Source organism: Nomascus leucogenys, chromosome 13 (genome assembly GCF_006542625.1).
Source record: "Nomascus leucogenys isolate Asia chromosome 13, Asia_NLE_v1, whole genome shotgun sequence".
Taxonomy (NCBI): Eukaryota; Metazoa; Chordata; class Mammalia; order Primates; family Hylobatidae; genus Nomascus; species Nomascus leucogenys.
Window position 1 is genome coordinate 57057149 of NC_044393.1, and position 18414 is coordinate 57075562.

At 42.7% G+C, this 18414-nt stretch overlaps 1 protein-coding gene across 1 annotated transcript in view; it reads right to left on the reverse strand.

The window, feature by feature from the left end:
* LAMB1 (laminin subunit beta 1) overlaps nt 1-18414 on the reverse strand; it is a 78102-nt gene that overhangs the window by 40507 nt on the left and 19181 nt on the right. Inside the window, exons 6-12 of the mRNA XM_030826767.1 lie at nt 16658-16860; nt 14149-14269; nt 12045-12233; nt 11596-11775; nt 11353-11465; nt 9360-9439; nt 948-1083 (exon numbers count right to left, since the gene is read on the reverse strand). Coding sequence (XP_030682627.1) covers nt 948-1083; nt 9360-9439; nt 11353-11465; nt 11596-11775; nt 12045-12233; nt 14149-14269; nt 16658-16860 — 1022 coding nt within the window. The remainder of the gene's footprint in view (nt 1-947; nt 1084-9359; nt 9440-11352; nt 11466-11595; nt 11776-12044; nt 12234-14148; nt 14270-16657; nt 16861-18414) is intronic.

The following is an 18414-nucleotide window of genomic DNA, read 5'->3' on the forward strand; positions in this document are numbered from 1 at the left end:
ATTCCCTGTATGTATCTGTATGTATCCATGTGTGGCCTTATCCATCAAGAGGTGCAAACTATGTTATCCTTTCCATGAACCCGGGCCGTCCTTGTGACTTGTGACCAACAGAACCTGAGGAACTTTCTAGGACTTCTGAGTCCAAGCTGTCAGAGACCTGGCAGCTTGTTTCCTCTTTTTGGAAGCTGGAAGCCATCTAAGAAATCTCACTATCGCCAGGCGCGGTGGCTCACGCCTGTAATCCCAACACTTTGGGAGGCCAAGGCGGGCGGATCACCTGAGGTCAGAAGTTCGAGACCAGCCTGACCAATATGATGAAACCCCATCTCTACTAAAACTACAAAATTAGCCAGGCGTGGCGGCACATGCCTGTAATCGAGCTACTCGGGAGGCTGAGGCAGGAGAATCGCTTGAACCCAGGAGGCGGAGGTTGTGGTGAGGCGAGATAGTGTCATTGAACTCCAGCCTGGGCAACAAGAGCGAAACTCAGTCTCGAAAAAAAGAAAAAAGAAAGGTTGTTTCGTGTGGAGAGAAATGCCCAGCCAGCCTCCAGCTGTTTCAGCCACCCCAGCTCAAGAGCCAGGCATACATTTAAAGTCACTAAATTTGGGGATGAATAGATGAAACAATATCCTTGCCTCAGTATTTACCATGTTAGGTTGATAACTGTGGAGCATAAGTAGAGAGAAGAAAAGTTTCTTGTAAAGACAAATTTCTTAAACCAACCAAAAGCCTTATCAGTGAATGCTCCAAAGCCAATTTGTGAGTTATAGATTTACTTAGCTTTAAATATGACTGTTCTCAGGAAGGCATGGTCCTGATCCTTATTTTCTGCTCACTGACAAAGCTATAAAAATGCTTCTGAAATGGGCTCTTTACAAAGCATGTATGTTCCACTACACCCCAAAACACTGCTTTACCGACCTGCCACACACTCCCCTACTCACAGGCCCCAAGTTGGCTTCCTCCGCTTCATAGAGGTAGTGATCCAGGGTGGCAAAGTAGTAACCAGGTTCCACTTCGTTGCACTGACGTCCAATCATGTGAGGCCGACATGAGCACTGGCCTGACTCCGCAAAGCAACTGGAAGGGAGGAGGAGCCAGGTCAGCTGAGTTCATGGTCACCCAAGTCAACCCGCCAGAAACAGCTCTACAGCTGCCATTACTCAGTACACAGCGCCAAATACATAGCATGTTCTTGTTTTCTTCAGAAAATACATATGTGGAAAAAAACAGTGCCTATGGATTAATCCCAAACTCCAGAAGCATGGCTGAGAACCTGGTCTTCTCAGTTTTACCTCCCTTGCCCTCTCTTGACTAACACGCCGTCCACATCACACGGAGGTTTTCGACATCCCAAACTTTCTTGCTTTGGCATCTTACATCTTTTGCTTATTTCCTGAGATTTAGGCTCAAATGTCCAGCTCCCTGAAGAACATCTCCAGCTTGGCTGTCCCAGAGCATCCCAAACCAACGGATCTAAAACAGAAGCCCTCAATCCCTCGGATGGTCTCTGTCAGGGTGAAGGCACTACCACCTGCTGAGTCAACCAAGTCAGAAATTTAGGAGTTCTCCAGATTCTTTCTTCACACTCCATCAGGAACCAAATTCTGTGATTTTTACTTCTGCATCTTGTGTCTCTCTTCCCCCTTTCCATTGGCTATGCTATGCTAAATATAAGAAATGCGGCTGGGCACGGTGGCTCATGCCTGTAATCTCAGCACTTTGGGAGGCTGAGACGGGTGGATCACCTGAGGTCGGGAATTCGAGACCAGCCTCACCAACATGGAGAAACCCCATCTCTACTAAAAATACAAAATTAGCTGGGCGTGGTGGCGCAGGCCTGTAATCCCAGATACTTGGGAGGCTGAGGCAGGAGAATCGCTTGAACCTGGGAGGCGGAGGTTGAGGTGAGCTGAGATCACGCCATTGCACTCCAGCCTGGGCAACAAGAGTGAAACTTCTGTTCTCAGCTTATGTCCCTTTTATTAGTATCATAATTTTGTATACAAAATAAAACTCAAATTACACGTATCCATTTTTACTTCACTTAAAGACGAGCTGTGGTTTGGAATTGTTACTTTCAACTCATTCTCAAGGTTCGTTCTTTCTTTTTTTCTCATCCCAAAGTTTTAAACAAGGTACCTAAGGCAAGTTGCAACTCACAGGAAGACTTTGCACTCACAGGCTTATTAAAACTGTCCCAAGGCTGGGTGCGCAGTGGTTCCCGTCTATAATCCCATACTTTGGGAGGCCAAGGCAGGTGGATCACTTGAGGTCAGGAGTTTGAGACCAGCCTGGCCAACATGATGAAACCCCGTCTCTACTGAAAATACAAAAATTAGCCAGGTGTAGGGGCACACACCTGTAATCTCAGCTACTCGGGAGGCTGAGACAGGAGAATCACTTGAACCCAGGAGGTGGAAGGTGCAGTGAGCCGAGATCATGCCATTGCACTCCAGCCTGGGTGGCAGAGTGAGACTTCATCTCAAAATAAACAAATGATAAAATCCTAAATGACCCTGCCGCGGCATAGCTGAAGTCCTCTTTCTGTGTATCATGTTGTTATCCTACAGGAATAGGAATTCTTTTTTTTTTTTTTTTTTTAATTTCTGAGATGGAGTCTCGCACTGTCGCCCATGCTGGAGTACAGTGGAATGATCTCGGCTCACTGCAACCTCCGCCTCTTGGGTTCAAGCGATTGTCCCGCCTCAGCCTCCTGAGTAGCTGGGACTATAGGCGCCTGCCACCATGCCTGGCTAATTTTTGTATTTTTAGTAGAGACAGGGTTTCACCATATTGGCCAGGCTGGTCTCAATCTCCTGACCTCGTGATCCGTCTGCTTCAGTCTCCCAAAGTGCTGGGATTACAGGCATGAGCCACCGCGCCCAGCCAGGAATAGGAATTCTTAACGTCCCACAGCCAATTCCCAGGAGAGGAAAGCTTGTTCCAATTAGGACCTAGGCTTCTTCTGGCACAGTCCATGAACAAAAGCTATTTTCAGAAATTCAGGCATCAGACATTACATCATATGGACAAAAGAAAATTCTTTCCTCCCCAGATGTTTACTGAGACAACAAATATCCAAAACATGAACCACCAAAGAAGAAAACAACTAGACCTTCACACGCAACCATTAGAGAACGAGCAAATGAAGGTGAGGACAAAGGCGCCAGCAGGCTCCCGGTGCTGCCTCTATCTGCAGCGCAATTCTAAACAAGGAATGGCTCCATGAGAGCCGATCATGTGAAAGGAATTCCCTTAACAGCGGCCCTGCAATCACAAGTCTGTGTCCACAGGCTTGAATTGTCATCACAGATAGGCATGGCTTTGATTCAACACTGGCTCCTTCAGTGAACTCATTCTCGTGGCTTTCCTATGCAGATGGCCCTCATCCTACAGCTCTCAGCACCCAGCAGGTGGCTGTGCCCTGCTTCTCTATCTCCAGCCATCAATGGGACATTTCCATGGACTGGCCAGCTGTCTAATTCATCTTGTCCCAAACAGATCATCATCGCCCACACTGACTTCTTATCCTCAGCTCTGCTGTTTCTGCCAGTAGATTTAAAATTCTTCTCATGGTATAGGTGAGACATCACCTTCTCTTTCCTTTATCCCAATACTCAGCTTCAAAATGTTTCTCAACTTAGCAGCTTCCTCTCATTGTCACTGCCACTGCCACTGCCACTGCGTCAGTCCAGGATGGCCTCGCCCCATACCTGTTACTCTAACAATCTCTTAAACTGATCTCTCAAACTCTTCTCCCTCTTCTGCCTAGTCCATCCTGTCTACCACGGGCCAACCGATCTTCCCACAGCGCTGCTTTCATTGTTTCACGAAAACCCACAGTTTTTTCTTATGCTATCAAGCCATGATGCCTCTGCCTGGCTTTCTGCAGCCTCCATAACCTATCCTCTGAAAACGGCTTCTCTTTCTGGTGCCGACTCTTTGCTTTCCGATGAGCCACACTCCTCATACTCTTCAGCAAATATTTACTGAGCAAATATTTGCCCTAGCAGCCTTGCTTTCCAGTGCAGGTACTCTCACATTTTAGTCCATTGTGAACTTTGTTCTGAATGAATCCTTACTTCCTCAGTAAGTCTATTATTTCTGGCTAAATGATATACAGAAAGAGAAATAGAAAAAAAAATAGTCCCTGTCTTAAAGAACTTACAGTCTAATTGGGGATAAACAATAAAGAAATTAACCAATGCAACAAATCAAAATGCAGTAAGAACCTATGCATTGATAGAGTTACAAGCAAAGCACTATGGGAGAAGAAGATATGATTCATCTGATTGAGGAGACTGAGGGAGGCGTCATGAAAGAGGTGTCCTTAAAGCCTGGAGAGGACTTGACAGGCAGAGAGAGGACAGGAATAACAGGAGCAAAGAGGGTGATGGGGGAATGTGAGCAGAGATGCCAAGATCAGACCAGATCTCTACCTTGCTACAGTCATTCCCATCTCTGTGCCTTTACTCATCTTTTCCCTCCCAGCTCGGAGGCCCTCCCCTGCTCACCAATCGCACCTTTCAAATCTCAGCTTTCAAAACTCAAGCACAAATCCTAGCTTCTTCACAGTGATACCAATGATTTATTCCATGTAATTACTCTCTCCTGTGTTCAAGTAAAAATCACATCTGATAGAAATGGTGCAGCTTAGATTTTTATGTATTCTCTACAAATTTCTCTGTAAACTAGAGATTCAGTTCATTAAATCAGTAAGGGAGAATACGGACATAAAATAAATAAGGCCTGTGTGAGGCAGAATAATGGCCCCCAAAGATGTCCACGTCCTCATCCCTGTTATCTGTGGGATGTTACCTCATATGGCTAAAGGGACTTTGCAGATGTGATTAAGGGTAAGGACATCGAGATGGAGCGATTATTGGATTATCTGGGTGGGCCCAATCTAATCACATAAATTCTTAAAAGTGGGAGAGGCAGGCAGGAAGTCAGTATGTCAGAGAGCTGTGACATGAGAAGGATTTGACCCAGTGGTGGCTTTGAAGATGGAGAGAGGGGACCACGAGTCAAGGAACGTGGGCAGCTCTAGAGGACAAGAATAGCCCTTACATGACAGCCAGCAAAAGAAGGGGAACCTCAGCCTACGACTGCAAGGAGCAGAATCCTGCCAACAACCCAAATTAGCTGGAAACAGATTCTCCTTTAGAGCGTTAGAAAACAATGCAGCCCTACCAACATCGTGATTTTGGTCCACTGAGACTGTATTTGACATATAGAGCTGGAAAATAATAAACTTACATTGTTTTAAACAACCAAATTGTGGTAATTTGTTATGGCAGCAATAGAAAACTAATACAGGCTCTATGTTTTCTCAGTGGGTGAAGGCCAAGATTATTTCTTAAAAAAATACATTTATGGCTGGGTGTGGTGGCTCACACCTGTAATCCCAGCACTTTGGGAGTCCGAGGTGGGCGGATCATGAGGTCAGGAGATGGAGACCATCTTGGCTAACACGGTGAAACCCCATCTCCACTAAAAATTAGCCTGGCATGGTGGTGGGTGCCTATAGTCCCAGCTACTTGGGAGGCTGAGGTGGGAGAATGGCGTGAACCTGGGAGGAGGAGCTTGCAGTGAGCTGAGATCGCGCCACTGCACTCCAGCCTGGGTGACAGAGCAAGACTCCGTCTCAAAATAAATAAATAAATAAATAAATTATCATAAATATAGAAATTGGCAACCTTTAAAAATTCCATTTCATTTAAATGGTGGTGAATAAAGAAAACGGAATTTTAACCTTTCTCTATTACTAAGGAATTAGGCAGAAAAACATTAAAGCATAAAAAGCTTCATAATAACCAACCACAGTGTTCAGTCAGCAACATTCATTTTCTCAGGGTGGCATTCCTCCCCACCCCCAACTAGGACACTTTCTTTTCGGTAGGACCTATGTCCTATAATCCTGTTCTATCACAGTATAGTCATGTGTCACTTAATGACTCAGATATGTTCTGAGAAATGTGTTGTTAGCCAATTTTGTTGTTGTGTGACCATCATGGTGTACTTACACAAACCTAGATGGTATAGCTTACTACACACCCAGGCTGTATAGTATAGCCTATTGCTCCTAAGCTACAAACCTGTACAGCATATTACTGTATTGAATACCATAGGCAACTGTAACACAATGGCAAGAATTTGTGTATTCAACCATATCAAAATGTAGAAAAGCTACAGTAAAAACACAGTATCTTATGGGACCACCATTGTATGTGTGGTCCATCCTTGACTGAAATGTTATTATGCAGTACATGATTATAATTAACAAAGGGTTAGCTACACCATAGTCATTCAATACAATGATAAAAATATCCACTAACTTCTGTTCTGGATTCGAAATACAATAAATTTTAGTCCCTCATTTATTGAGTACCTGCCAGGTCCACCATGCTGGGTGCCAAGTGAGATGCAAAAACAAAGACGACATAATCTCTGTCCAAAGACACCTTTTTAATACAACTGTAAGAGCAAAATAAATGCTAAAAGAGATGCAGAAGTAATGCATCAAGGGAGGGTTCAGGGCTTCAGCATGGTGAGTTCAAAAAAGAGGTGGGGCCAGGCATGGTGGCTCATGTCTATAATCCCAGCACACTGGGAGACTGAGGCAGGCAGATCACTTGAGGGTCAGGAGTTCAAGACCAGCCTGACCAACATGGTGAAACCTCGTCTCTACTAAAAATACAAAAATTAGCTGAGTGTGGTAGCTGGTGCCTGTAGTCCCAACTACTCGGGAGGCTGAGGTGGGAGAATCGCTTGAACCCAGGAGGTGGAGGTTGCAGTGAGCCAAGATCAATGCCACTGCATTCCAGTCTAGGTGACAAAGCGAGACTCTGTCTCAAAAAAAAAAAAAAAAAAAAAAAAGAAGTGGTGGGCTTCAAGCCAGATATGAAAACTCTACATTTCGTTGTTAAAATAATTTTGAAGGATTCTGTAAAAATGTTCGTATTTTTCAATGTTATTAAACATTTACAAGTAGCATTTACCTAGCAACCAATGCCAATTCTTTTTCATTAAAACAAGTAATCTACTAGGCAAAACTTCATTAACTTGGCTTCAGTTACATTATTTAAATTAATTAGTCTTACTTTTTTTTTTTTTTTTTGAGACAGAGTCTTGCTCTGTCGCCTAGGCTGGAGTGCAATGGCGTGATCTCGGTTCACTGCAACCTCTGTTTTCTAGGTTCAAGCGATTCTCCCTGCCTCAGCCTCCCAAGTAGCTGAGATTACAGGCAGGTGCCACCATGCCTGGCTAATTTTTGTGTTTTTAGTAGAGACAGAGTTTCACCATGTTGGCCTGGCTGGTTTCGAAATCCTGACCCTCAGGTGATCTGGCGCACCGGCCTCCCAAAGTGCTAGGATTACAGGCGTGAGCCAACGCGCCTGGCCACTTCTTTAATTATTCCAAAGTTCAGGTTAGTTGTCAATATAACAGACATGGATTATTAAACTTTTGTTGTACTACCAAAAATCCATTTAGCTCTCTATACAAAACATCTTAAAGCTTTTACCACTTCCAGTGATTTTTGTGGTTAATTCTGTTCCTCAACAAAGTAACTAAGGAGTGTCTGGGATCACATTTAGACATTGCCTCTAAGGAGTACATATCTATTTTTTAACATCTTAGAAATCTTTTATTTTTAAATTCTACTCAATCAGCATTTATTCAGTACCTACTATGTATTTCTTTACATAAAAGAAATATCAGGTAAAAGGTTTTGATGAGTGATTGCAACAAACCAATCATCCAGCAAACATTTCCCAAGCGGCATCTGTGCACATCTCCCAGTAGAATCAGTGCTTCAGTTGACCCTGCCTAAGGGGCTCCTGGGGAAATTCCTCTTGAGGGACAGCAACTTTGAAAAGGCTCACCATAAAACACTCTAGAGTCACCAGACTAGAGGCATCTTTAAATGTTTTTTTCTTTTTCCCCCCCACCAATGATTCTCAAAGATAGGGCATCCCATCAACCATGCTAGAAAGATCAGATGATTACCTGCTTTAAAAATCTTTACTAGACAATTTTGCTTCCCAAACTCTCTTGGTGAATACATTCTGGTTTTTATAAATTTTTGCAGGAGAGATTAGAGGGCAGGCTAGGGCCTGTGCGTGGGTGGAGACAGGCAGGAAGTGTGTGTGGAACCGAGAAAGAGGAAGGGAGTGTAGGAACAAAAATTACTTAGGGTTAAGAATCATAGGACATTCCTGAGTTTATGACATAATTTGGGGAATTGCATATGCCACTTTCACCTCATCAAGAAGGACTTTAGGAGTGATGACAGCTTTGAATTGAGGAGTCATTTACTAAAGGATTCAACATGTGTTCTGGGAGTCACAAAGGAAAAGTCAGAAAAGTGATTCCACAAGCAGACAGCATTCTGTCTTTCTTCTCTGCTTTTATGGAATTATCCTAGCTTCCTCCTCTCTGGAGGTTTTCTAAGAACGGATATTCACACCGGATTTCAGAGGCTACATGCTGTACTGGGTCTATGGCACGACCTCGAACAGAACAAACCCAAATAAAGAGGACAAACACAGCATGTTCTTGCTGCTGAAAACCTCATTCCTTCCCGGCAGACTACTATGGTGTTGGGAAATAATTGGGAAAGAAAGTCCATTTTTGCGTACATGAAGCTTGCTCAATGAATTCAGAGTGTTCTCTCTGGGAAGACTCAAGGCCACAGGGAAACATCTGTCTATTCTCTCAGCAGTCACTTACACTATCTGTTCCAGATGTTCTGACTCTGAGCCAGGAACAGAGACCAAAATTCTCTTTGACTCGAAGGTGGTTAAACTCCCACAGATTTAACATCTTGCCAAATGTGTGTTCTGATAGCTTCTGGTGGAGGTTTATGCTTCATTTATTCAAGGAATACTAGCATATTTAAGTAGCTCAGCATTATTTTATGTAATTTTCATTAATGGACTTGGAAGTTGCAAAAAAAAAAGAAAAAAGAAAATGAGAGGATTCTCTACACAAATTAAAACAGGAGTCCATTTTCCATGTGTTTAGATTGTTGAAAAATAAAATGGTTGATGATACCAACTGTTGCTGGGGATGGGGGAAAAGGTACTTTTGTAACTGATAGGAAAATAAACCAGTTCAATATGTCTGGAACAACCTAACATTCTCTATTAAAATTAAAAATACATACGTACTTTGACTTAGCAGTTCCATCACTGGGAATCTAGTCCGTAGAGGTACCTACACACATTTATCAAGACATATAAAAAATATTTTGCTTATCTTTTTGAGAAACAACTGAATGTCACTCATTCCTAGAAGTCACGACTTTCCTGGAAAACTGAGCACAAGAGCATACGTGGAGCTCCACTTACCTGTTGTTTAATGCTCCCCCAAGGTCACAGTCACATGGTCGACATCCATCCAAATCATTGCTTAAGCCCCAGTGCTCTGGCTGAAGAACAAAACATGAAACATGTAACGGTAGGTTTCTGTAACTATACAATAGACTCAGCAAGAAGCAAGTTAAAGTGTGTTTCGGCTGTTCCATCAAATGCTCATTTTCATCATTAAAGCAGAAAGCCAACAAAAGGAAGGAGTATTCTGAAATCAAGAAACCTGAGCTGCAGGCACTGGCGTCAGAGAGCCGTTCACCATCAACATGATCATGCCAGGCCACAGACTAGCTGCTTTGCCCTATAGATAACCTCCACCCAACAACTAATAAGAGCAAGCAGTAAAGATGCCAATTTTCCTCATTATAATTACTCTGGCTGTAAGAGAATTATGGCAAGTATTTGGCAGGCCTTTAAATTTGCCCTCAGTTCAGTCTGTCATAAATCCCATACAGAAAGCCCTCCAACAATTTATGTGGAAATATAGCATACGGCTATGACTATTCTCACAACTGAGCTGTGAGGAAGTCAAATCTTTAGAGCACTAGAGATGGAAATAAAGAGAAATGGAACAGTAGGGAAGAGGAGCTCTGTGCACTTCAAAAATGAGTATATAAAAACAGGTTCACCAATTTATTTTATTTATTTTTTTGAGACGAAGTCTTGCTCTGTTGCCCAGGCTGGAGTGCAGTGGTGTGATCCCAGCTCACTACAACCTCCACCTCCTGGTTTCAAGCAATTTTCCTGCCTCAGCCTCCCCAGTAGCTGGGATTACAGGCATGTGCCACCACACCCAGCTAATTTTTGTATTATTTTTAGTAGGGATGGGGTTTCACCATGTTGGCCAGGCTAGTCTTGAACTCCTGAGAAGTGATCCACCTGCCTCAGCCTCCCAAAGTGCTGGGATTACAGGCATAAGCCACGGTGCCCAGCCTATTTTATTTATGATTTAAAAAAATTTTAGAGATGGGGTCTTGCTGGTCTCAAACTCATGACCTCAAGCATTCCTCCTGCCTCGGCCACCCAAAGCACTGAGTTTACAAGTATGAGCTACCACACCTGACCAGGCTCATCGATTTAAATTAGACTTCCAGAAACCTCCTTTAAGAGTGTATTAAGATTATATATAAATATACATATTTAATGGTAATAATTTGGGGGCAGTGAATCCTCCCTAAATTAGAAAGTATAACAATATTATTAAAAACACACATTTTTAAAAACTTATAATTATCCTACTCGGAATTATTACAGTGAACTTTTTGGTGTATTTCCTTCCAGATTTTGTTTTCCTTGATGAATTTTATTTCCTACATAATCAAGATACTATTCACATCCTGTGTTTTTTTTTTTTAAATATAGCAAGCAGCATGAGCATTTCCTGATGTTATTGTCATTTTCAGTGGCAACCAAATATTACATTGTATAGAAGTCCCCACACTTACTTAACTATTTTTCCACTGTTGTTTCCAAGTCTTCTGCTATGATTAATAAAAGATGCAATGAGTCTTCTGGTGAATAAATCTTTGTCCAATTTTCTGATTTCATTAGAATAGATTCCCAGAAGTAGGGTTACCGGGTCAAAGGGTATGCACATTTCTACAAGCTACTGATATGTATCTCCAAAATACTTTTCACAAAAGTACAAACCAATATGGATGCCCATCAGCAGCCAAGAAGTACCAGTACCTCATGATATCCTAATAGTAAACATTCCCATTTTTTAAAACTTGTGTTAATTGTGTCTATAAAAGTGGTATTTGATTGTGGTTTTACTTTACACTTCTAACAGGGATGGTGAACATCTTGTCAAATTATCCATTAGTAATTCCTATTGTGTGAATTGTCTACTCATGTCTTTGAACACGTCCACGTGAGGGTGATAGTAGACTCTACAATGGCGAAAAGCCTTCTCTATTAAAACATGTCATCCTCACAAACCACCCATCCCATGTAATGAGGATTTACTTACCAGGCACTGGTCACAATGCTGTCCTGTCACCAGACGCTTGCAGTAACAGTGACCTGTCTCGGAATCACAAGGATTCCCTCCAGGAATCGTTCCCAGAGGATTGCAAGCACAAGCTGTATTAAAACAAAATGGAGAAACACAGACCACGTGAGTCTCAAATAATAGTCTGGCTTTGGAATTAGAAAGTAAAATGGGAATTCCAAGCACAAGAAAACTCCCAAACTTTTTAGCAAACAGACCTACATTTACAACCAAATGGATCTTCACCGCTTAAATCATAGAAGCCTTCTTTGCAAACATCACAGTGTTCTCCTTCCACATTTAATCTACACCGACACTGGCCAGCAATGAGACCAGTAGAAAAATCAGTATAGCTGTCACAAATTCCCTCATTTTGAGAGCCAGCTGGGTCACACGTACATCCTGAGAAGAATGCAAAGCACCAGGTTAAAATCAGGAGGAAACTCAATGTATCTTTGTATAAATACATATATTCCCTTCATCCCTCTAAATCTCACAAAAGTCGACTAAAAGCAGCACAACTACCAAGTAAATTCCACTCCCAGCATCTTCGACTGCAATTACAATAACAATGCTGGCTTTGCTGCTCATACTATGAGCTGAGACTACAGACTATTCAATTTGGAAGGCAATCTGAAGTAGGTCCCACACAGAGACATTTCCCAACATACGTTCACAGAAATTAGGATCTCGGATGTCCCTCTCTGGGTGCTGGTAGTAAAACGGCTTGCACTGCTCACAGTTGCGCCCCATGGTGTTGTGCTGACAGTCATCACACACGCCTCCGCTGATGTTCCCCGTAGCCATGTAAACAGCCATGTCAAAGTGACATGAGCTGGAATGTTCATTGCAGTTACATTCTGCGCGACAAGAGCAACGTCAAGAAAAGCTTTTTAAATCTACGGACCAATGGAAGATGGGGGTGGCAGGAAGGAAGATCCTTTAGGAAACCAGGGACTAAGTTCAGACAAAACGGCAGTCAGCAAGCAGGACTCCTGGGGAAAAAGGACGCATCCACCGATAACACTGTCTAAACCCTAAAGTAGATGAGAAACCTCAAAAATGTGAACTTTATAAAATAGTTATCTGACCTCTGCGGAAGAGAATGGGCTATGAAAAATGGAAAACTCTAAGGGAAAGTCCCTTTGGAAGTGTATGACAGAGGATGGCTGCCATCCCACTGAGGGCGCTTTCTGGTCCACTCGGGGTGGGACTGGATGGAAGGACACTGTAGTGAGGGACCTTCCAGATGATGTGCTGCTAGGAAAGCCTGTCCACGGGCTCCCTGCTTCGAGGACCGTGAGGCCTGAAGGATGGATTCCCTCCTCCGTATTCCCATATTCCCACCACCACACCAGGCCAGACCACAGTAAGGAAGGTAGGTCTGTTTAACAGCCAGCTAGCTGACCTCCTTGGGCGCAGCGCTTCCCTCTGTGAGCCCATTCGGCAGTCATCTTGGCACCACCCAGCTTCAATCATCTCGCTCTCGGGCCTAACAATCCCATTCTTGTCTTTGCACAGGGAAGCGTGACTCAGCCTGGCCCTCCTGGGGCTCTGCACTCCAGCCTCCCACCTTGCCTGTCTCCCCCTGCAACACAACAGCCTGCAGAAGAGGGACTATGTCTTATCTCCTCACATCCTTGGTGCCCAACAGAGTACTGCTCTCAATACACTGGGTGAACTGAACCTTGGAGTAATCCTTCCCAGCATGGACTCTGTGATGGTTGCAAGAACATCCTTGCGGCCTTGTGCTTCATGTTGTTGTTCTTACCTGAACTCCCTCCCACCTTCCTTCCTCTCTTTTCCTTTTCTTTCCTCTCTCTCCTTCATTCCTTTCCTCCCCTTCCCTTCCTCCCTCCCTCCCTTCCTTCTCCATGTTAAGTATCCATCAAGGGCCATCTGGGTTTTACCTACAAACAAAGCCTTGACCACTCCAGCTCTCGTTGGCTGCTGAACTTCTATAATAGTCCTTCTCAGTGGGGGCAGAGGCAGAGCTGCTCTTCAAGGGGAGGACATGCATCAGAATCACTGTGTGTGGAGTGGGGAGGGGCAGTGGTGTCACCGGCTACATCTCCACCCAGAGAAAACCCCTGAGATGGATGGAGGGAGGTATGCCAGAGGCCGTAGCTGGACTGGCACAGAAACAAGGCTGAAAATGCTACTCCATATCTCGTAGACCTTCATGAGCTACCCTGCCATATTTTTCCTTCATTTTCTCTCATGGTCGTCTTGCCTTAAAAACAGCCCTGGCGCGGTGGCTCACATCTGTAATCCCAGCACTTTGGGAGGCCGAGGTGGGTGGATCACTTGAGGTCAGGAGTTCAAGACCAGCCTGACCAACATGATGAAACCTCTCCTCTACTAAAATTACAAAAAAAATTAGCAGGGCATGGTGGCGCGCGCCTGTAGTCTCAGCTACTCCAGGAGAATCGCTTGAACTCGGGAGGCAGAGGTTGCAGTGAGCCGCCTGTGCCATTGCACTCCAGCCTAGGTGACCAAAAAAAATAGGTACAATGTCAAGGACAGCACCTTAGTTTTCTACTGTAGCTGCCAAACTACTCAGGTCAGTGTCAAACACATAGGGGCTGCTCAGTGAATATTAATTAATTTAACTGAATGCATATTGTTGGTTGTCTAGGAGTATCAGGGTGAAGCTGCAAAAAAGACGTAACTTTTCTTCCCTCTGCAAAACAGTATACTGTTATAATACCTCTAATTAGGAAATGGATACTAGAGCCTGAATGGATTTAAAATGTCCCTTCAACACAGACTTACTTTTACAGGCGTTGCTGTTTCGGCCTTCAGCAGGTCTCCAAGGTAAATCATGGTAGAAATCCATGCAGAGTTCACAGTTTAAGCCCTTGGTGTTATGCCTGCACATGCAGTGTCCATGAACCTTGAAAGTTATAAAAACAGGAGAGAGCAAAGGCAGAGATGTATGAATAGCCACATTTCTCCATAATCAATCGAAAGTTTAAAACCCTTTTTTGTACTAATCTCTAGCTCACCACAGAAAAGGGTTGTTTGGTTGTTTTTATTTTCTCCCTCCCTGCAGTGAGTTGTCTGTCTTGTTGATGGCTACATGCCCCATCTCTAGAATGTTCCCATTACATAGTGGATGCACAAGAAATATTTTATTGAATAGCTATGAAAAGAACCCAGATGAACAAAATTACTTAAAATTAAAAAAAAAAAAACTAGTTACTTAAGATTTTTTTTAAGAAAACCTATTGTAATAGAAATCTACAAAAGTTATAATGTAGAACTAAATGCATACATACCACCTGGAAACCAATTTATATTACTGCACGATTTACCACTTAGCCAAATAACCATTTCTTTTAAAAGGTTTTTGTTAGCTAGCTTATTTTAGTTTTTTTTACTTCAGGCATAGCACTTAAATTTTTCTTTCAATGACAGTAAAATTTTAAAAATTAATCATTTATCACATTTACATTTATGTAAGGAAATACAAGATCTCGAAAAAGAAATATATTAATTTGCCTGATGAAAGGCCCAGATATACGATTTTGCCTTGTGTCAGTGTAAGGCACACTTACCACCCTTGAGGCACATAAATGATAAATTAATTATGGCCTTTTGGTCCACTAAATATGGGTGTATATGGGCATCTCACCTTAACAAGAGTTTCTACAGAATGGAATTCAGCAACAGGACAGACAGGTCCCTCCTGGACCCACTTTGGTGGGAATGCAGTTAGCAGAAGACTAAAGTCCTGTTATTACCAGGTGGTTTTACATAAACTGAAAACCAGTTCCAAAGCACATACCATAAGACCCTACTGTGCCTAAATCAACAGCACATGCTGTGAGACCCATGATAGTAACAGGACATTAGCTACACAGCTGATTTGTTATGCTGTAAAGGGAACATAATCTACCTAGCATTCTCTGAAAGAGGGACCAATAAGATTTGAGAAATACCTCCCTCCCCTTCAGGCTCCGTCGAAAATTCAACTTTTGTTGTGCAACAGAAGTTCTAACTGGAGTAAAGGGAAGGCAGAAGTTTTTAAAGGGCTGAATACACTCAATCCTGTACCTTCTCTGAAAAGGACTCACAATCTTTGAAAAGGCAAGAGCATGTAAGCACAGCCTTCATGAGGGGAGGCCACAGCTTAGTGGAAGGAACCCCAGGGCAGAGTGCTCATTTACTTAGGGCTCTCTAGTAAATTACTTAATCCTTGGGCTCCTCTATCACCAATAGTTGGTCTAGGTGATCTCATAAGTCCTATCTGGCTTTAAAATCCTCTAGGTCTGTAAGAATTCTCCTAGATACTAGTAGAATACTTTAAACACATCTATCCATTTGGCAAATCACCCAAATCCCAAATTTCAAAATGTACATAAGTTGCAAACGTGGCATAAAAGTGGGAAAAGAATGGAATTACGAGGAAAAGATAGAAAGAAACCAACTCCATTTGATCCCTAAAATGATATCCCATTGGTATGGGTTAAAATTTTCTAGCTGTGGGCAGGGTGCATTGGCCTGTAATTCCAGCACTTTGGGAGGCCAAGGTGTGCGGATCACTTGAAGTCAGGAGTCTGAGATCGGCCTGACCAATATGGAGAAGCCCTGTCTCTACTAAAAATACAAATTTAGCCAGATGTGGTGGCGCGAGCCCGTAACCCCAGCTACTTGGGAGGCTGAGGTGTGCGGATCACTTGAGGTCAGGCGTTTGAGATCAGCCTAGCCAACATGGTGAAACCCCATTAAAAACACAACAATCAGCCAGACATGGTGGTGTGGGCCTGTAATCCCACGTATTTGGGCACAAGAATTGCTTGAACCCAGGAGGCGGAGGTTGCAGTGAGCTGAAATTGCACCACTGCACTCCAGTCTGGGTGACAGAGCAAGACTCTGTCTCAAGAAAAAAAAAAATTCCGTTTCTTTGGGTTGAGATCAATTTATGCCTTCTAGCATAATTGAGGTTTTTAATCTTCCCTAATATAAAGGCAGACTCAATTGTTATTTAGACAACTTTTTAATCCTTGTTGACTAAAATATCTACTTTAGCAATAGCCTGAAGCAACAAATTCCAAAAATTCATCGTCTATGAAATGAGTAGTCTGTACATTCTCCGTGTCCAAGAAACTCTTCAAAGAGAAAATCAACAATCAACTACCTGTATGGTGCAAAGGGCTAAATGTAACTCTGTAAAACTAAAACCCCCAGAAAATGTAAAAGGCTTAAGGTGAGACTAGCTTCACTTTGCATTTTATTACCAGCCATGTAAAGGAGAAAGGTGCACAGAAGGCTTACTTACCATTCCTTCCACTTCTTCCTTGAATCCATCCACAGGGGCACATTCGCTGGCATGACCATAGCAGAAGCAATTTCCTCGAACCACCATGTCATAAACTGCATAATAATACTTTTCTCTGATTTCCATTCTGGAATCCAGAAGGTTATCTCCCAAAGTATGCAGTTTCACAAACTTGATCCTCAAGTTGGTAATTTTTAATAAATCTAGAAGGTCATCAAGAAGATGAAAAGTCTGATCAGACAAGCAAGAAGTTTTTTTTTTTTTTTTTTTTTTTTGCATCATTTCTTTGTAGAGAAAGGCATGATACATGAAAATAGCTTAAGTTCCCCCTCTTGTATGATCTAGATGACTCCAATAGTGAAGCCTAACATGACTGGAAAGAGGAAAGGTTACTGCCCTCTCATCAGTTTCATAAGAATGTCGGCCGGGCGTGGTAGCTCACACCTGTAATCCTAGCACTTTGGGAGGCCAAGGTGGGTGGATCACTTGAGGTCAGGAGTTCAAGACCAGCCTGGCCAACATGGCAAAGCCCCATCTCTATAAAAATACAAAAATTAGCTGGGCATCATGGCATCCGCCTGTAATCCCAGCTACTAGGGAGACTGAGGCAGGAGAATTGCTTGAACCTGGGAGGTGAAGGTTGCAGTGAGCCGAGATTGTGCTATTGCACTCCAGCCTGGACAACAAGAGCGAAACTGTTTCAAAAAAAAAAAAGAAGAAAGAAAGAAAAATTAGCAGCCAGGTGTTGTGGCAGGCATCTGCAATCCCAGTTACTCTGGAGGTTGAGGCAGGAGAATTGCTTGAACAACAACAAAAGAGAGTATCTATTCTGTGATGGGTCTGTTTGCAGAACAACTATTCAGGAAGAAGTGTGAAAGTGGAGAAATTACAAGAATGCAGCTGCATGACTGCTGGAACCTGCGGGCAGACAGTAATTTGAAGTAGCGCAATGCCATCTGCTTCCCACAGCAATTAGTGTCAGTTTCAACATCAGAAAATTCCATTCAGGTGGGAAAAGATTTATCAAAGCACTCCAATTCTCATTGTTATTATAAGATAGTTAGAAACATTTTTGTTTCTATTTTTGGAAGGGAAAATTTGAAATTTCCCACCACTTAAATGACATCCAAGTTACCAAAATAGTGTTAATGCTATAGAATAACTACAACCTAAGGAGAGAACATTTCAAGTTTTTAAGCAACATTTTGGTCCACAACTTTTTTGTCCCAGTTTTACAAAATGTTTCCACATTTCTCAATATTATATAGTGACATAAGCATAAAGAAGCTTAGTATTAGGATGTGGGGCAAATTATTTTTTCTCAAATACAAGCTACTTGTAAATCAATTTTATCTTTCCCTCTTCTTCCTAGGTCTGCAGACTTATGCTTATCATAAACGCTGGGCTACCAATTCATTCTATACTAACTAAACAAACCAAGAGCCATTCAACATTCTCCACAGGGTTTTCACGAGTTACTAAGTTCTTCGTGCTAAACTGGATCCCCAGAGATTGATTCATCTGTCTGCACTCTCAAGCTCTGTAGCCTGAAGTGGCTCTTTACTGTCATTTATGTCTGTGCATTCTTATAATTTACAACATAAGACAACAGGGTAGTGGCCCAGTACATCAGATACTTTCACAGCCCAAATACAATTTCAAATGCTTTTAATATATGCATAGCTCACAATGAAGCTATAGAAATGGCTGCGGGTAGAAAGGAAAAGTCCATGTGTCAAACTTAGGTTCTTTGTAAA